This window comes from Calypte anna, chromosome 1 (genome assembly GCF_003957555.1).
Source record: "Calypte anna isolate BGI_N300 chromosome 1, bCalAnn1_v1.p, whole genome shotgun sequence".
Classification (NCBI taxonomy): Eukaryota; Metazoa; Chordata; class Aves; order Apodiformes; family Trochilidae; genus Calypte; species Calypte anna.
In genome coordinates this window covers 178,136,500-178,157,240 of record NC_044244.1, presented here as the reverse complement: position 1 = coordinate 178,157,240, position 20,741 = coordinate 178,136,500, and the positions used below count along the sequence as shown (strand labels likewise).

The 20,741-nt window shown below is 37.9% G+C and overlaps 1 protein-coding gene across 1 annotated transcript in view; it reads left to right on the top strand.

Moving 5' to 3' along the window:
- The window catches only part of WASF3 (WASP family member 3), a 68,549-nt gene extending 54,378 nt beyond the window's left edge, over positions 1 to 14,171 (top strand). The window contains exons 7-12 of the mRNA XM_030460288.1: positions 674 to 827; positions 1,936 to 2,053; positions 8,038 to 8,213; positions 10,990 to 11,253; positions 12,860 to 13,230; positions 13,923 to 14,171. Of these exons, the coding sequence (XP_030316148.1) occupies positions 674 to 827; positions 1,936 to 2,053; positions 8,038 to 8,213; positions 10,990 to 11,253; positions 12,860 to 13,230; positions 13,923 to 14,080 (1,241 nt within the window). The 3' untranslated portion in view covers positions 14,081 to 14,171. The remainder of the gene's footprint in view (positions 1 to 673; positions 828 to 1,935; positions 2,054 to 8,037; positions 8,214 to 10,989; positions 11,254 to 12,859; positions 13,231 to 13,922) is intronic.
- Positions 14,172 to 20,741: the final 6,570 nt, after the last annotated feature.

Here is a 20,741-nt window from a genome sequence, read left to right as displayed (position 1 = left end):
TGTTTTTCTGTCTATCTCCAAAGCTGTAACCAGCATGCTTGCTTAGAAATGCAGGTACATGTTTGAGCCAGCCACTGCATGTGGTCACTGCTTAGATGATTCTTTCTGTCGTCCAGAAACATGAGGAAAACTTGAGATCAAGGGATGTTCAATTGTATGGAAAGATTTTGGAAGTGAAAGATGGTAAAAGATGTAGAGCTTTCACACAGGAGGTTGTGAGGCCATAGTTTGATTAAGCTTAGAATGCAGTTGAATGTGTTTGGATAGGATGTGTAATTAGAAAACCAGCTGTGTCAGAGAAATAACCAGACCTTGTGTTTCATGCTTGAAGCCAGTATTTTTCCTATTTGAAGTTCAGGTTAAATCTCATAAAAAGGAGAGATCACTGGATATCTGCATGTGACAGGATTCTTGTACCATCTTCCAAGACACAGTCCATGGTCCTATTATATTAAGTGAAGTTCTGGACCAAGTGAAACTGAAATCTGGTTTATTATGGCAATTCTCATATGCCTTTGTGCTTAAATACTGTGATTATCCATTAAAGAAAAATCTTTTGGTTTTCCTTCTATATTTTCCTAAAAATATTTAAAATAGCTCATGTAAAAAGGACTTTGTTTATCCACCTATGATAGTTTCAGACCTGTGATTAATGTATTTTTATTTCTAACAGTATCATTACAGGATATCAACATGAAAAAAGCATTCAAGAGCTCAACAATTCAAGATCAGCAGGTAGTTTCAAAGAACAGCATTCCTAATCCAGTGGCTGATATTTATAATCAGAGTGACAAGCCACCACCTCTGAATATTCTTTCACCTTATAGGTATGGAAATACTAATTTTTTACATTCTTGTACTTGGCCCTTTATTTCTTAGTTGTATGCAGGGGATAGTTACAGCAGAAGGGAAAAGTTGTATTGGTTACTAAGATTTGTCTTTTGGGGGACTTGATTGTTCATGGTAACAAAAAATTCTGTTACCACACTTGAGTTAAAGAGGAAGTTGCACCTGACAAAAAAATTTCAGTTTATTATATGCTGGCACAGGTCAGAGTGCAAGGGCCACTGATGATATAAAAAGTTAAAAGAAAATTAATGTACACTAAACCTCCTTCTTTGGTTCATTTATCAAGAAACCTCAATTTGTTGCATTTCCCAGTTTAGCATGGGATCACTGTCATGTGCTGTTTGGACCATGCCAGCTACCCTGCCTTGTTTATCCCTCCTGCACCCCATTCCTTTCCAGGAGTTTAGGATATTAGAAGATTCCCCTTCCCTTTCCAGTTCATAGAGTCAAGCTAGGATTTGGTAGCATACCTTGTTCATGGCATCTTAGGCAGGGTGACCCTGGCTCCTCCTCCCAGTAGGAGCTGGCAAACCCAGATCAGCTCTGTCTCAAATCCTCCTAAAAAGCCTTGTAGATTCCAACCTTTCGGTTGCCACCCTTGTCCTAGTCCTTCTCCTAGTCAGAAGAGTCCCACTGAGAGCAGTGATTTTCTTGTGCTTCCTGTCATAAGGGCAAAGGTATTCAGACCTGCCTTCTCCTAAATTCAGATTTTGGGACCTTTTTGGCTCTTCTGAGACAGTTGAATTCCATTCTTCCACTCCACCCTCCTGCGTTGGCACTGATCTTTGTGCAGTGCCAGTGACTTTCCCTCTGGTGAACCAGCTGGTGCAGGAGCCCACTCAGCTCCTGCTGAGCTCTGAAGCATAGCCTGGGAGGATGCCTCCCAAAAAGAATGTGGATTCTGCCTCTTTCACCCTGAAATTCTTGGCTTGAACCAAGTAAATTGTGAGCAGTTACTATCAAGAATGGCATTTAATGCACTTGTCATTCTGTTATCCTGCAATGCAAAAAAGGTGAAGCTTGGATGATGATCCAAGGTGAGGGTTTTGGTTTTTTTCCTTAACTTTTCTTCTCCTGTATTTCCAGGGATGATAAGAAAGATGGATTGAAGTTCTATACTGATCCTTCCTATTTTTTCGATCTTTGGAAAGAAAAAATGTTACAAGATACTGAAGATAAGCGAAAAGAAAAGAGGAGACAAAAGGTAAAAGCAGAAACACAATAGTGTGTATTACACAATGTATGTATTACAGTTCTGTGTAGGGTTGTCCAGGCATAAAAACTGCTAGGTCACACTTAGTTTGTGTGCATGGAAAGACTGTTCCTCTTAATACGTGGCTGTACATTTAGTTGGTTCAGTTTTTATAGCTCAGACTGTCTATTTTAAGGAGTTGGCAAATTGAATTTTAGGAGTGCTGGAGTTATTGTCCAGGATATTTGCTTTAATCCTTTGCCAATATCTGTTTATTAATCCTCAGCCAAATGGCCCTGTTGTGTTTCAAAAAGACACTGTGATTTTGGGGGGAGGAGTTTAAATTATGGTTTCCTTTATTTTTAGTTATTTTATGCAGCAACATCCACTATTATAGCAAAACATTAGCTTACACAGAAGTAAATATTTTCTTTCTTTTTTAAATCCCTTGACAATAACTTCATTTCTCTACACCTATTACAAGTTAGTAAGATGATAATACACAGCAAAATTATTCTGTAATTCAGCAAAAAGATAAGACCAATTTTAGTAGTTTGTTGCCTTTCAGTTTGAAAAAAACAAAAAAGGCTTTTTCATAGAAAAGAGTCTTTTGTTCTTCTGGAACATCTTGAGCAGTGTGTTCTGATGCAATCAAGATTTTCTTAATGGATTTTAGTTTTGAGTGAAGGAATAGTTGCTAGTTTTGCAGCTGCTTTGCTTTTTTTTCCAAAAGTTTATTTTTTAAATCCAGTCTCAGGGCTCTTAAGATTTTTGAGGATGATTCTGACAGTGGAGAAGGAAAATTTGAAGCAAAAACTCCCTTTCTTATTGGGCAGATAGTGCCCCTTTAGATGGGTTCAGGGTCAGGGAGAGAGAAGGGATTAAAAAGAAAAGGAATCCAAGCAAAATGCGTGAACTATTCAGAGGAAAAAGAAGAAAAATACTTAATTTTCAGTATGTATATGCATATATACACACATAGATATGTGTATGTACACATCTACATGTATATCATCTATATTAGCATACATATACATGTGTATATATAGCAGGTATAACATATTAGGATACATACATGTATTATGCATATATGTATAATGTAACACATGAAAATGCATTCTAATTAATAACTGTGTATATACAACATGTTTATATATGTGCTAATATATATGACACTTTCTTAGAAATCAAATTGTAGGGCATGACTGGAAAACTTTACTAATTTGTTTCTGTAAAATTCTATTCATTCCTTGTTCCTGCTGTTAAACTCTAACATTTTTAAACAAAGCCATGAAGACTTGTAAGTAAAACATTTTGTGAATTCATTATTTGAAAAGCTTTGGAAGAAATAAATCAAGTTAGATTTTTAGGAGTGGGCATCAAATATTTTCTATTTTGGTAGCTAGGTAAACCCTTTTCAATAGAAGTTACTGTCTAAAGCAAAGTATTGGAAAATATTCACTTGGCTATTGTGTAATTGTATTACTAATGTGTATATGCAAGGTTATAATCCCACTGTATTCTCAGTGTGGCACAACCCTGATGAAAAGACTGGAAATAATTTAAAGCAGCTTTCATTCTCTGATTTTACTTGGATTTTTTTTTTAAGATTTCATTCAGTACTTTTTTCAATTGCAGCCTTTGAGATTTTTCCTCCCACCTTTTTCTTTTTAAATCTAGCTCTTATCACAAGAGAGTGATAAAAAGAAACTATCAACAGCTGAGTTTTTCATTCTGATTTAATATTAGAAAGGCTAAAATTCAAAAAAAGCTTTTTAAGAATAGGTTTATAACACAATATCACCTTCATTTTTCTTATAGATGTAAAGAGACTTTTGCAAAACTATTTAATATATAGATTTTCTTTCAGACTATTTTCATTACTTTAGGCAACACATCTCACTTACTTAAACCATGATATATTTTTTGTAGATTTTAATTGTCTTACTGCAATCTACAAACCAGATGTAAAATATGCTCAATTCCAATAATGTAGGATTAGAGCCATAACATCACAGAAATACCCCGTGATAAATTCTGCCTGAACTGCTATTTGATTTGATTAAATATCTAACAAGACCAGCTAAGAAGAAAGCAGCATGGATTTGAGTCTGCGTGGAGACTTTGTGGCAGGAAGAAATCTGGATTTTAGCTTTCCAGGGGTGGTGTCCAAATGAGCTTTTATCATCTGGAACCTTTAGAGAGATGGAGAGTTTTGGGTGAGATGTCTTGCAGCCACCACTGTTCCACACCTTACTTGTCAGACTGTCATTTTCTTTTGTTCTTGTCCTTATAGCAGTGATCAGGAGTGAACCCAGAGGGTTTTATTAATATTTTGTGAAATAGGTGTGCATTGTTCAGCCAATTATAACCTAGATATTCAAATCCATCCTACTCAGCTGACCAGAGATACTCGGGTTTTGGACTCAATTTTTCAGGTGGTCAGTGAAGCCTGAGAATACTCCTTGCACCAGAGAACCAGTTTTCAAGTATTACTCTGATAATTTGCCTAAATGCTGGAGCTGTTGCAGCAGAAGGCTTGTGATAAGCAGTTAAATTTTCCTGCTTTCAAATATCATATTTATTATTTCTGTATTCAGTTTAACTGAAGAAAGTTAACAGAGGCTTTCTCTGATCTGGCTTTTTCAGGTAAACTTTTTCTTGGAAGAAAACTGTAATTTTAATTCTTTTAAGTTTAAAATTTGTAGCCTTTGGGTTGGTATGTGGGTTTTGGTGGGGTTTTCTTTTTCAGTTCTAAGAATGAAATTAAGTTAATTTTGACTTCTGCATATGTGAGTAATATTCTGAATTGATTAACCTGAGGAAAGTGATTCTAATCTGCATTTTATTGTTCCTTGTTTTTTTTCTGAGGAATGATTATTTATTTAATTAATTAGAAATCTTTAAATGTGAAGAGCTTGTATTTAAGAACTCATTCATGATGACTTTGGGATTGATAGGATCTTGTAAATCTGTGAGGTCAGGAAAATACTCTAGGCTCATGCTTCCAGTTTTTTTGAAAGTATTGCAAATACTTGCTGAAGCTTCCTGCTGTTACTGGCTCCAATTCTTTATTAAGATGCTTGAAATATCATTTGCTAACTCTTGATGCAAGTATCATAATTAACTTACCCTGCCTGAGGGCTCTAATATGTTTCTTGTTTGCTGCAATCACTTCTGCCAGCAACTGCAAATGATGTACCTGTTTTCTGACTTTACCTACAGCAGTCACTTGTCTGCCACAGCTTCTGCTACATTTGGTTAAAGGAAGTAACTTTTTTTAATGTTGCTTAACTTTCCTAAGATATTCCTAATGAGTTATTTTGAAAGGCTTCACCTTCCTTAGAACTCTGTTGTCATTGCCCTGGGTTCTAAAACTAGAACTGTCACTGTTATTCAAGGAAATGAAAGTGTTACTGGAACAATTTAAAACTAATTTATTAGAGGTATCTGTAATTAGAGGTATATATAGTTTTAGCAGCTGTTAATAATTGGCCTGCCTCAGTGTTTTGGAAGAAATTAGATGTTTTAGAGGTGTGTGTGTGTATATATATAATATTTAATCAGAAAATCAGTATCTGTAAGGTTAGTATTGTTTAAATAAAAAGGGCTCTGGCATACTTATGTATTAGCACACTTCCAGATGCTGGTCTGGAATAACATATCCAACTGAAATATGATTCAGTAAACCAAAATAAGTTTTTTGTGTAATTCATGTTATTTATTCATACATGCACAAATAATTACCTTTTTCATAAGAAAAACGTAGCGATCTCTAAACCCAAACTTTTAAAGAGGTGATTATATGTAAGCAGTCATGTAAGAACTCCTGACTGTCCAGGGGTTGTATAAAAATCATTACTATCATGCATTGGTCAAAATGGGGATGTTTATTTGATATAATAATTTGCAGGAAGTACATAGTTGTGACTCTTAGAGGGTGGCATTGCTATTAAAAATGAACCAGGATGGAAGTGACAAATTACCTTTTGCAGCAGTCAGATGAAAAAGAGAGATGCAAAACCTTTAACAGACATATATTCAGTCATGGCAATTACCAATACATTATATATGTAAAAAATAAAGCATAACTTAACATGTTTCCCTTCTTCTCCAATTACTATATTGATTAGTTTTGATGTGAAGAAGTGGTATTACAGGAGGATGTAAAGCCTTGCATAGCCTGATTCAAAAAGGGTGTAATACTAAAAAGTTTTGGGAGGAAAAAGATTTTTTATAGGAAATAATTAAGAATGAAGGTGGTGATCTTTACTTAACATGAATCAGATCAAAAATCTGCTCACTGCAGGGGCCAGGAATGAGCAAATGTTGTCAGAACATTTGGATGTTGGACTCAAATGGTGAGGCAGTGGAACAGGTTGTCCAGGGAGGCTGTTGATGCCTCTGTTCAAGGCCAGGTTGGATGGGGCTTTGAGAAACCTGGTCTAGGGGAAGGTGTCCCTGTCCATGGCAGGGGACTGGAACTAGGTGATCTTTAAGGTCCCTTCCAACCCAAACTATTCTGGGACTCAAAAGAACTCTTCTTGTTCTTTCTTAATGTCAGAAGATGTGAATCATCAGATCCCTCATGGATATACATGAACAACCAAGAGATCCAAAGCAAGGCCAAGCAAGCAATTTGATGGAATTTAATTTTTGTTTTAGTTGTATAGTGCCAAATACAGTATTTCAGAATTATTTAGTCAGCGTTGCTTGACAGCATGAGTAAAAGACCTATGTTCATCTGGGATTTACCTTTTTTTTCCCCAGTTTTGGCAAGACTGGCTTTCCCACTATTATCCCTTACTTTGAAGGTAGAGATTCCACAAGAAAATTCTTGCATATCAGCATTTTACCAAACTTCTCTAAATACAGTTGCATATGACTGCATTCTAAAAATATCAATACTGTTCTTTGCTGAGGAAGTATTTTTTTAGAGAGCAAAAGCCTATTAATATTAATAGCCCATATTAATAGCCCATATTAATAGATAAAACATATTTAGCCTATTTATGAATTGGTATTGTAAGATGTGGGCTCCAGGGCTGATAAAAAAAAAAGTCTACTGTCATCATAATGTTGTGAAAAGGAGAAGCACAAAAATATCCTTCTCAGTTTTGATTGAGCAAGTATATTTCTCTACTGAAGCACCAAAATGGGTTTTTATAATCACACTGAGTAGCCAGAGATAGGTGAGGATGAGATTTCAGAGGTGTGAAAGCACTGAATCACACTGTTAGATCTTACTGGTAGATAACCACTGACATTGATTTGGCCTGAAATTACGTAGAAGGATTTTAAGGAACTTAACAGACATCTGTCATGAAGCTACCAAGCTGAAATAAATTACTGGCCTTAGAATTACTGAACACGTTGCAGAGAGGATTCTTATAATTCATTTTTATATAAAGTAGTGGGAAACAATGGTGAGAACTAGGAGGGATTTTAGTAGTTAATCAGATCTAAGAAGGAAAAGGAAATTAAAGCAGCAAAAGAAAGTGTTTCACACAGATTGTGAAATAGGGAAGTGTTTCTGATTTTTCCATACTTCCCCAAGGTCTCAGGTGATTTGACCCAAACAAATAGCCAAAATAAATCTGACAATTTTTCAACACACTATTGTAAGATTGATTTGCAGGAAAAGAAAATTACAAGTGCTTCAGGATGGTCTACATTAAATAACAAATCATGTCCAAGAAGCTAAACTTTCTGGCTTTTAAAATTAGGTGACATTTCTGTCTGTATAGGTAAGGTGGGTAGTATCTCACTAGCATGTACATCCCTGAGAAGAAGGACAAAGTAGCAGTCTTATTACTAATGAGATTCATAGCTTAAGGAGATATTTTCATTTTCAGTGCAGAGAAATTTTATGAAAACTTGGCTTCACCTATATATCTGGTCTTATTTTCATGCGCTCTAACTGCATTTTAACCAGCTTTTTTTCCTTTCCTTTTCTCCTCTCTTTGCATGCTTTATTTCTTTTGTTTGAACATTAGGAGCAAAAGCGTATAGATGGCACCACCCGTGAGGTGAAAAAGGTTAGAAAAGCCAGGAACAGACGCCAGGAGTGGAATATGATGGCATATGACAAAGAGCTTAGACCTGACAACAGGTTGTCTCAAAGTGTGTACCATGGAGCATCTTCCGAGGGATCACTGTCCCCAGATACTAGGTCTGTTTACAGTAAAGCTGTTTGTGATACCACAGTTGTGTGTTCAGAAATACTGAGTAGAATTAGGGGGTTTTACAGGCTGGGAGTAGTTAGAATGGATGTAATATGTGATGCATTTTTTTTTAAGTTCTTCTCGAAATTACTTTAAAGCACAAGTAACATAACAAATTCTGTAATTAATATTGTTTTGTTCCTCAGCTTTAGGTGAGCATTTTGTTTTAATGCTATGCGTTGTAGTGAAATAAGTGTTTGCAATATACTTTATATTTGACCTTGAGTAGCTGTAGCTGTGAACCCATTTAACTCTCTTCTAGAAAACATCAATACCTCTTCCTTTGTGCCTAGTTTGTTGTATATTACACTGCTTATAGCTTAATAAATCTGTTTCTGTGATCAACTCAGACATACTTTTGCCTCTAACAGAATGCTTTAATGAGGGAAGAGTTCAGCTTTATCAATATTTGTCTAAAAAGCAAGCTAAAAAAAAACCCCAGATGTAATATATTGCTTGAAACAGGAAAAATCTGCTTAGAGACAAGCAGCAGAGTCCATCTCTAGTTGTCTGAGATTCCCTTTGAGTGTGCATAGAAATCTGCTGAATATGTTCACTAAGCTGGTGTCATTAGAGGATTTTCCCTCTTCATTTCTCAGTCTTGGTTAATTGCTAGCAGTAATGATAGGTATAAACAGAATCTACTGAAACTATTTGACAATTCAGTGTTTAAATTGTTGACTGTCTGGGTTAAAGAAGCAGCCACCACTGCACAAAGTGTGGACTATTGCCTTTTGTCTGCTGTGTAGTAGAAAGTAATTAAAAAAATTATTAAAAAAACCTACTGTGAACTTTGTGAAGAGTATCATCTTGTAATTGAGACAAATTCAAAGAAAATTTCTACAGCTGTTTCAGTAATATATTCAGACCCCCATTCTCTGTTTACAATCCTTTAATCACCAGGTTTTGGGTTTTTTCCAGTTTCCAATGCAAAACCTTGTCTCCTTTCTGTTGGTCTGTAATGTTTCATTAAGACTGTGCTTTCTGTAGGTTGATCCAATCAAATGACATCTGTGTTCAGCTGTCAAGTGCAAGATAGGGATTTTTTCATCATGAGTTTTGTGTTTCACACATTTGAGTCTTTTCCTACCCTTAACACCTTGCTTCCAGCATTTTAATAGTCATACTGAGGTGATTTGTTTTTGTCTCCCAGCAATGTCAACATATAATTGAATATTTGCAGATATCTAATTTTTGCAGTCTGTAGGACTTTTTTTTGAGCAGAAATTGTAGGATGCATCACTCTGCTGGATATAGATGTTGTGGTATCAGAGGTATCTTGTCCTTAGAGAAGAAGCTTTTCAAATATTATGGAGAACTCCTGATTTCAGTGGATCAAATGGCAGTGATTGAGTCCTGAAATCTGTGTGTTACCTGCATGAAGGGTTAATTTGATGAAGGCACAGTGAGCTGGAGAGAAGGCTTTCTATTTTTTATCTTGGGGTAGTCTTATACAGAAATAAATAGTGGTTTCAGAGACGTTTTTGTGCTGACAGCTACCTTATTTAATGCATAAGGTTGCAAAGAAATGTATTTGGCTATATTGTGATTTCTTTTTTTATTCTTTTTTAATGCTAAAAAACCCTCTCATGTTTCTTCTTGTTTACTAATTTTAAATAAGACTCAGGCATTAAACATTGGCATCCAAGTGTCCAGACTGTGGCAATTTACAATGTATTTGTTATACTTATTGTACTTTAGAGAGAGAAACACAAGCTGAATCCAAACAGAAACCAGCAAATTAATGTGAGAAAAGTAAGAACAAGAAAAGAAGAGTGGGAGAGAAGGAAAATGGGCATTGAGTTCATGAGTGACGCAAAGAAAATGGAACAGGCAGGAAGCATGAAAGAGGACAAAATGCCCAAAGGGTTTGTGATTTTGCTTTACTCAAAGCCCTGGCTTTTTGTTGCTTACTTTGCTTCCAGTCTTACAGATAAGTGCATCAGTTTACTGTGTTCACTAAAAGCCAGAAGACTGCACGATTGTTCATTACTAAAACAACTGTTTGCAGTAATGGGATGAAGAGATCCTTTTGCTCCCTCTCTTGGGCTTATTTGACAGAGCATCCTAGACTTTGTATCTTTATGAACTCTCTGCTCAACTAATATTTACATTTCCTGGTTTCTCTAAGCCTTTCCAGCAAAATTAATTGTGCAAACAAAATAAAAAGCATTTTCTAACTTTCAACATTATTTTCTCTGCTTTGGTAAAATATATTCTTCTGTGTTATTGTGAGTGCTTGCAGTGTTGCTTTCCTTTTTCTGCTGCCAGTGTTGATTTAAGTTGGATTTGTTAAGTATTATCATGTCAGATATTGGACTATCAAAATCATTGACAAAAACATTGTGCCTCCTTATGGCTACTAAAGAATTCTAAAGTATTGAGAAAGGCTTTTTTAAAGTCTGCATTATAGGACATTCTGCATGAAGCTACTGTGTTGAAATATTGAAAAGACTCCATTTTAAGTCCCTGTATACTGACTTATCAAACTAATTTATTTTCAAGTCATGTTAAGCTGAACTGTGATTTTTGTATTGTTGTTGTTGCATTTGTTCCTGTGCTTTCTGTGGACTACAAGGGAATGGTGCTTGATAATCAGGTAGTCCCATTGCAAGAAAAATAATTCTGATTGCATTCTTTTTAGCTTGTCTTGTGAGCAGTTTAGATAATATCCTTTTACACTCATATAATCTGTTCTTCTTCATCCATTTACTTCAATTGTAGGTCCCATGCATCTGATGTTACAGATTATTCTTATCCTGCTACTCCGAATCATTCCCTCCATCAGCAGATAGCAATGTCTTCATATGGAGCAGGAGATGGTCCCCAGTACATGGCAGCACCCCAAAGCCATGAGCATGAGTACAGACCACCTTCCACCACTGTCCGACATGCTACTTTAAACAGACCTCAGCAACCACCTCCACCTCCACCCCAGCCTTCAGATGGCCAACATAGCTCAGTACCTGTGGTACCAGCAGAATATGGGTAAAACTCCTGATTTTTTTCCAGTGGGTTCTTGCCAAGACTTAGAGGGATGTGTGTTTTTCCTAACCATCGTAACATATAAGGCATTCACACACAAAAAAACCCCAAATACCTGGCCTTCCTCCCTGGGGATGACAAAAGAAAATTGGTATAAGTTCTATGTGTGAACTGAATTAAAGTGAAGAAATGGTGAAAGCAGAAATACTGAACTGTGTATTGAATATGGTAGAACCAATATGCTTGTAAAATATTAAGGTTTCCTAATAGAATATTCAAAAGGGGATCATTTTCCTTTAAAGTGGAAAATAGTAACAGCATAATTTGAATAATATTTTAAACTTCAGGAAAAATATCACTGACTGTGATTAATGTGGCAGTCTGTGTTGTATTCCAGAAATTACTTTTTAAAGAAGCTTATCACAGAAGTGGAAGGGATTTCCTTAGACACAAAACCAAGTTCCCTGCTGCCACAGACATCTCCATAGTTCAATATATGAATTTATCCAATTCCCTTGTAGATATTTTGCCTAAATATATTGTGAAGGAAGGCTTGCTTCAGAGTACTGGCTCTCCAACAGCAAGAAAAACATCTGTTTTCTAACTAGTCTATGCCTGTTTGTTCTTTTGCTTAAAGAGCTTAAACTTTTAAGTTGTAACCCTGGGAAAGCTGTAATCATCCTTGCTTGTGTCAGTTTAAACTGAGCAAATCAAGGTTTTTCAGCCTCACTTGGTGCATCCTGGGATAGCATTTGCCTGACTCTTGACTGTGTCATGCTGTAGGTGACTCAGTTATGCTATGATTGACTGCTCCAACCTGCATTTTCTCTGTTATTTCCATTTTATAACAGAAATACTTGTGCTTAGTCCCCAGGTACATGACCATTGTCGGTGTATCACAGTTGTCATATGTTGACATCTATTGCTGAATTTCACCTGTCACTTCCCCTCAGCTCCTCTCTCCTATACCTAATTCTTCACCTTCTTCATAATTCTTTTATTGATTCTCATTTTTTCTGCTTAAGAATTCTTTTAATGGCATTTTGACAAAGACATTAGCTCTTCCCTGTTCATCCTCTTTATATTATCAATCAAATGTATCAATTTAATAAAATAATATTTAAATTGATAAACTTGATGAAAGAAGCACATGAGATGCATGATATACCTTTGGGCAAATCTTCCCATTCATACTTCCCATTGTCCTCCATGCTTGTCTCTTTTATGAGCTCTTTATTTGTTCTGACACTTGGTCTTCTATGGAAGTGATAGAAGTAGTCCACGATTTTCTTGGTCTGTTCTTCATCATAGGCACCAAACTTAATGTTCTCACAGAGAACAAGTTACAAATACAGTTTTATACTTAACAGGTCAGGAATATGAAGATAGAATCTCCTTTTGTGGTGAAAGGACATCTGCCTTAAATCTCAGTGTATTGTCAATATGTGACAATTCATATGATGATAATCACTTGGGTATTTAACTTACTGGTTGAAATTATTTTTGATTCTTGTTTTAGCTGAGATTGCATGAGAGCAGTTTTAAGGGGTGATGATTGTGTGACTCCTGACTTTCAATGTATTAAATGTTTTTGTTCTGTTTTATATAGGATGATTCCAGCTCAGATGGTGGATTATTACAATCCTGCAGGTCCTCCCCCTCCTCCTCCTCCCCCTATGATTCCTTCAGCACAAACTGCATTTGTCAGTCCCCTTCAGCTTCCTGTGCCACCTTCCCATTCTGGACTGGTGACTGGTTCTCCATATGCAACTACTCATCCTCCTCCTTCTAGTGGGCTTGTTGTCACTGCTCCTCCTCCTCCTGGCCCACCTCCTCCTCCCCCAGGCCCCCCTGCTGCAGGTTCATCCCTCTCTTCCTCCCCAATGCACGCTCCTCCAGCTCTGGAGGCAAAACGTCACGAACCCGCGCAGCCGCCGATCAGCGACGCACGGAGCGATCTTTTAGCTGCTATCCGGATGGGTAAGTGGGCACTGGGGCTTAGCCATTTCTCTTTTGTTTGCTTGTTTCAGTGAAACCACTGTGTTTTCAGGTGATCTGAGTTCATGGCTTCTGTTCCCAGCTGGGCAGAATGTCATTAAGAACCTAGTTAACCGCAGGTACCACGCATCTATTCCTAGCATCTGTCAGCCCTGACTTTAGATCTGTTTCTAATGTCTGAAGATGTACAGTGTTGTCAAACATGTTCTCATGCTTGTGTGGTCATAATGAAATAAAAACAACATGTTCATCAATAAAATAGCCAGTAGATATACGTGGGTGTTTGGTTCTCTCCAGATAGCACCGAGCCCACTGATTTTAGCCAGTGTCTAATGGATGTTCCTGCTTTTGCTGTAAGTCTAATGGTATTTCCAAACATAACTGTGAAAACTTTGATCTTCAGATCAAAAGGACCATACAGTCATGAGTATTTAGTTTTAACATATTGCTGGCAGTTTTGGAAGTCTAGAAGCATTCAATCTCAGAGAATGGGCTCAATCTGCCTTTATTGTGTGTCTTCCTTGCCTAGGGAGGCTCTCTGCTTCAGTGCTTTCTTTTTTTCCCTTTCCTCTTCTTTCTGAATATGTTGTTAGAATAAGAAACTCACCAATAATGATATGAAATTTAAAATCTCATGTGCAGAAAACTTTGTCTGATGGTAGTTATCTCTATAGGAATTCAGCTGAAAAAGGTACAGGAGCAACGTGAGCAAGAAGCCAAGCGGGAACCCGTTGGCAATGACGTGGCAACCATCCTTTCCAGGCGCATTGCTGTGGAGTACTCTGATTCTGATGATGATTCAGAGTTTGATGAGAACGACTGGTCAGATTGAGCCTGGGACAAGCCCAGGGGCAAGTTCATTAAATGCTTGGCTTCAGTGAAAGCTCTCTCTTAGCAAGATAGAAAGCAGGAAGTTGACATGTATTAAGGCTAGTGATGGAAATGCTAAAAGTGAATTGGCATTATTCAGAATGCTGTAGCTTAGCAACTCTGGTAATAACGATGTGATTATGCTTATGCAGATCAGAAACTTGTCTTACTTTCAGTATTTACTGCATAATACTTAAGTGCCACTAAATTTAGCAAATCATGTGCTGCGTGCAAAATATGCTGCAGTTGTTGCACTGTTACAGAACCAGCATTTTATTTTATTTTCCTGATCTTGAAGGGATAAAATATATTTTTTGACTTGACATCTTATTCTTTTAATTATGTAAACAACTTAGGTACTTGTGAACTGGTCTGCTTGTTAGTCTTCAAGAGTGTTGACTACATGACTGAGTGAAATGTTGAGTTCCATAACTATGACTTTTAGTTCTTTTAATTGGTTACTAATTATGCCCACCTTAGTCTATTTGTAATAATTTCTGGGCTTTTTTTTTTTTTTTTTGCATAGATAATTGGTTTTATATAATCTTTCTTTTTATCTTAAAAATGTAGCAGATGATGAAACATAAGCTTTGAGGAATGAATCCATAGGATCCAAAATTAAGTAGGTAATTCTGTAACAGTACCAGCTCTAGGTTGCTGGCTGCTTGTTGGGCAGAGTGCTGGGGGGAGGGCTGGGGGTGTCTCAGGTAGTTAGTGGATGAACTCCCATCTTGAAAACTAAGGTTTTAAAATACCTGTAGAGCTTGTGAGTTTTATAATACAGATGCAGAGACTTCAGGGTAGACCTGGTTGAAGCCATATGGTTATTGCAGAGCAGAAATGTTATTCTGTTATTACCGAAGATTGGAAATGTTTTCAGTCCAGATCTAGCAATCAGATACATTTCACAAGTATGAGACTTGGTCTTTATGCCTGTAGGTATAAATGTTTGTAAATAAGTCTTGTTGTTGTTGATTTGTATGTGTATAGTCAGCTTGTTTTCTGTTTCCTGTAGCACGTTTACTCAAAACTACTCTTGCTTTGAATGTATTTCTTTCCCCCTACACCCCACTGATAAATGAGTCATTTAAAACAGTTTTAATGGCTGTTTAGTTCTATGCCATATATACACACACTTGTTTTCCTCTCCCCTAGGGACAGTTGCTGTCATACAGTCTGCTTTGGCTGTCTGTTTTCTTTAGAACAATTTTTTTTTTTTTTGCCCCCCAGTATTGTATTAAAATGTTTTTTGGGTTTTGTTTTTCCTTTCTCCTGGTCTGAGAGTCAGGCTGCAGCTTTGCCTAACAACCAATATGAATACATTGTTTAAAGAATTCTTTCCTTACCTGGTAACAGTTTTAATCTTTGTAACCGAGGTCTCTAATTCCAGGTCTAACACTTGGTAAAGCTCCTTTGTTCTGTGAGGCCCTGTCTGTTCATATAAAAAAGTATCTAAAATAAAAGCAGAAATGGAAGCCAATGATCTAACTGGTGTTTGCACACTTAACAGTTTTAGTCCTGGGAGTGTAGCAGTCCAACATGGTGTCTGCATGCAAACTACTGACTGCTTCATTGCTGTGTTTAATCTGTGTGTCAGTTTTCCAGTCGGTGGTGGCTGCCTTTACAGTAGGGTGGGAACATGCTGCCTCAACACTGGTGCTAAAATTTATCCCACAAAGTACCAGCAGCCTCTGCATAAGGGTGAGCAACTGCAGCTCTTGTAATCAGCTGAAGGTGCTCATCTCCTCTTCAGTTGGAGCTGCTTTTTTCTTTGCCTTAAAATGAGCTGAAATCTGCTTTATTTTGTGTCCTGGAGTCTGAGGTCTGTGTGTCCACCACAGAGGAAAGAATTTAGGCCATGGCACAGTGGCTTGTGACACGATTCTTTGGTGAGGTGGGCTGAAAGTGCAGGTGGGACTGCAGAGTGCCATCCCTGCACAGCTCTCAGAATTCTTTTAAAACATGCTTAAATGAAATATCTCAGCAGAAAATTCTTTCCAATCCACTGAAATTTGGTATGACAGAAGATTTGTTTTATGAGCACAGAAGTGGGGTGCATCTGAAGTTTTATAATTCATGTTAATTTTAAATAATAAATGTTAAACAAGCAATCAGTTGTGACCAGTTAAGATAGTGTAGATTTTTTAGTCATGGTAGACAGCCTGTTTTTCCTGAACCTGCAATGTTGTAATTTTCCTTCTGGTATTTTGTTAATAAAATGTGAATTGAATTTAGTGATGTAAACTAACATTATTATTCTAGGCTGTTTTTATCAGGTTTATCATATTTTGGATTGTGAATAAGTAGCATATGAATAAAATCTCACTTTCGAGCCTATCTTTCCTTCCTTAGATTAGTAAGATTTTGTTATTAATCCTTATCCCTTGTTGATGTAATTAAAGGAAATTAAAAAGTAAGGCTTCCAAATGCTATCTGTGATTCCAGGAGCCACAGTGTGATTCCACCGAGATGGAGACTGGACTGAGCAAAACCAGACTCCTTTAGGGTATTGCTGCTTATCCTAACAGAGATGCTTATTTGTTCTTTTGCCACAAGGTTAGAGTTCTTGATTGGTGTAAACAAGTATTTAGTCCCCTCCAGGTAGGTTTTTTGTTTGTTTGTGTTTTCAGTGAAATGCATTAAACATCTGGGGTTAGTGCAGTGGTGTTTTGGAATCGGGGAGTGGGTGGAGGGGAGGCCACAGGGGTGGCTCCTGCAAGATGCTGGACACTCCCCTGGTTCCCGTTCTGGCCCCACATCTGGCCAAAGCTGAGTAAATATGGGACACTGGATGCACCTCTGCAAGTAACATAGTCAAGGTAAAACAAAACTGCAAAAGTAAAAAAAGACCTGCAGAGCAGAAGAGAGGAGGAGGTGAGAGCAGTGCCAGAGCTTCACCAAGCTGGTGAAGAAAGAGGAGGAAAGGTGCCCAAATAGATTTCCCCACAGCCCATGGTGAGGTGACAGGCTGTGTCCCTGCAACCCATGGAGGAGAACAATGGAGCAGCCCCTGAAGAAGCAGGGTGGGGTAAATGGAGATTTGCAGCCCCTGAAGTGTCACGGGTGGGCAGACGTGGAACTGCAGTGTGTGATACCAACGCACACATACGTGCACAAATAGGCACACACAGAGAAGTCCAAGGATTTCCAGCATCTTGAGGTGGCAGCTCTGTATTCACCACAGCACTGTCAGTATGCTCAGTGCTATATAGGAAGTGTAGGAGTTAAGCAAGTGTAGAAACTCTGGATATGCTGTGGGTTTCCTGTCAGCCATTGTCTTTCATTACAGGTGAATAGAAAGAATAGGATTGTGGTGGGGGGTGGGAGGGGAGAGGGGGAAAGTCCTTTCAGTACAAAACAGGGAGAAGGAACTTACTATTTTGTTTTTTCCAGTAACAGGTGAAGGTAAAGAGTGGTTTTTCTGTGTGCTGCCAAATGTCTGCAGGTTTCTGTGGAGAAAGTTGTTCTCATCTGTGTGACGGGTGTGTGCACTGAGAGTGTGGAAAGCAGTCTCACACGTTTGTGCTGGACTGCACTTTTTTTCAGCTGCCTAAGAAAACAAGTAGCCCTTAAGAGATTCTTAGCTAAATATAGCAGTCTCTTTGGGGATTACTTCTTCCTGCTGCAGATAAATAGAATTCTTATCTGATTAGCAGGGAGTACTTCTGCACTTTTTGCTCGGTGGGTGGTCACATGCAGTGTGCTTTGGGGATTAGAGCTGAAGGCAACAGTTCTCTAGATGTCTCATCAGCTTGGTTTAGTTGTGTTGCCTTTCTGAGTCACTCAGCACTTTCAGCTGCTCACAGGCTGTTGTACCACCTGAAAACAACAAGCTGCTCACGTTGCCAGTGCAGTGTAGGTTAAAGGAGGGAAGAGAGTGTTAGGAATCCAAGAGTTATGCTAATACAAGTTAATGTTGGCCAGTCCTTCCCATCTGTGTCCCACCAACTATACTGAAGGAGATGGCAGAACACATTTTCTCTGTTTTTCTTGAAAATCAGTCTGAATCATTCCTTATTCAGTTTTCTGAGTAATCCTGCTGTTATTGTTCTACTTCTCTAGCCAGTTTAGCTTTCTAGTCCCTTCCCAGTTACCTCTCTCTGCTGAATGGCTGGTGCCTATTGCTGGTCACTCTTTGCAAACTGGTTCATCAGTTCCCAGCTGGTGTAAAAATGCTTTTGCTCTCCTCAGGTCAATAGCCCAGTGCTGAATTTCACCTGCAGCCTGTCCCTCTGCATCCTTCTCTCCTGAGTCTCTTCCTTCTGATTTTTAATAGGTAATTTGCATGTTACCACCCAAGGATTTTCCTATTCACTGTGCTGGCAGGAATTCCAGCTTGGTTTGCTAGCTGTGTTTTCTTTCCCTTCAAGAAGTTCTTGTTCTGTGACACTGCTGGTGACAACAGATGTTGCAAGGGGTGCCACTTCCAGGTACAAAGACTTTCTACATGGAGAATGATGGTAGAAGCAGGATTTTTCCAAAGTTACTGCTTATTTCAGCCATGTGAGACCTCACCTTAACTTTGCTTGGGACATTCAGATTTGTGTGTATTCATTTGCTCTGGATTACTTCATTTGTCTGTCTGTGTTTCCTTCTAAATTTAGCATATTCCTAAACCTCTTTGTGCTTAGGATGCCTTCAAGCAGCTGGCTAAACTGCTTCTGATTGCCATTAGAATGTGAATGTTATTTCCTCATTCGAGGAAGAATTCTGTAGTTTTATGTTCTCAAAATGACTACTGCAATAGTACTGTAAAAGCTTCCTCATAAATTTATTTTTATGTGATTTCTGTTTATGGCTCCTTTAACAAAGGTTTAGAAGTTTTGCTTACTGCAGTTAGTGAACTTTTTGGATTGCTGTGAAGATCACTTGTATAGGTTCATCATAAAATGTAAGAGAAAATTCAAGTGTGTAAGGCGTGGAGCACTGTGTTTCAGTGTGTACACTGAAATACCAACATATCCTTATCTTGATTTTGAAGTGTATGGGTCCTGCTGGCTCATCACTTCTCCCAGTTAACCAATAACTGACTTGCCTGTTGAAAAACATTATTGAGACATTTCACAAATCTTTTAAGAAAAATTATCATGTTGACCACTATGTACCCCACTGACTGCCATCAGAGAAATTCTCATCTGAAAAAACCAAACAGTTATCTTGTGTTTGTTTATCCTCTGTGTTCTCTTCAAAACCCATAGTGATTGTCAAGTTGTCCTTTGCTTTTTAAGTTATTTAAGAACCATCTTCCTTCTTTAAGCTGACACAAACTGTCTAGGAAACTGAATTTAGGTCTACTGCATGCTTTAAGTAAAAGATTCTCCATCCCTCTTCTGTGTGCCCCCCCTGACGTATATTCCTTGCTATGTTTGTAGAATTTATATGAATTATTTATTTGGCATGATAGACTTACTTCATACTTTGCTGTAAGAGGTAATAAATCCCCACTTTACAGATTTTCAAACCTAGTTAAAATATACCAAGTTGTGAGCAGACTTCTAACAACCAGAATTATTGGAGCTAAAAGACATGGGTTGTCTAGCAGCAATGTTTCTTCTTGCTTACTGTGTTTCTGTTTAAATACAGGATGCCTCACTCAATGGGGAGAGTAACACCACAAATCTGTGGTATTCTTCTGTGGGAGAGAGGAAAATAAAGACATTTTTACAACAGAGATGGGGAAGAAGAGAAAGGCCAGGATTTTCCCTGTGCTAAACAATGGGAGAAGATACTTAAGGGAATAATTGATGAGACTTCTCTTGGTATTTGTTTTGTTTTATCCTCAGACAGGAATGCCCCCTAAAGGCTGAGACTAAGTCTTAACCTTCTCCCTGAAGATCACCTTATCTATTTTATTCTCTTCATCTTACCAGTTCAGTATATAATGACCTTTCTCTTTGATTCAGCCATCTGCCTGCTTCAGCTTTTATTTCCTTCACTGATCAGATCAGACATGAGAGTACAAGCACTGGCAATGCTGCTGACCTTCATGCCTGATTAGGATAAGTAGACTTAAGTTGATATTTAAATACTAAATAAGTCTGTTTTAAAATTCATGAATAGAATTATTAAAGGAGCGTAGTGAACTGGGAATGTTTTCTGCTCAGAAAGCAAGACAGGGATAGTCAGGGTGGTAGGATATGCAGGGAGTATGTGGCTAAATCATACTTCTAAAGTGCAGCTCTATTTTAAGGCTTCCAGGTGTGACCTTTACACAATTACTCTGATTACCAGCCTGAATGCAGGTATTGCTTCTTTCTGGGTTTTGGGCAGCAATCATTTCTTCTCACCCATCCCTTTGAATGCTAACAAGAATCCCAGTGCTGTGGAAAGGATGGAGAAAAACGTTGGCTCAGAAACATGTGGAATGCAATGGAGAAGTGGTGAGATGGAAGGAGCGAAGGTGCTCTGAGAACATCGGTGGTCTTGGCAGAACAGAACTGAAGTTACCAGAAGCACCATTAATTTGTTAGCACAGAAGTTATGGAAAATAAAGTAGAATGTGAAACATCTAGGTCTTGACATACAAGGTACGGGGACTGTCTTACCTCATCAGACTTTATGCCACAGTTTGGTCCCCAGATTTGAGGGAGGGAGGCAAGGAGAGTCCTTGGTAAAGTTGCTGT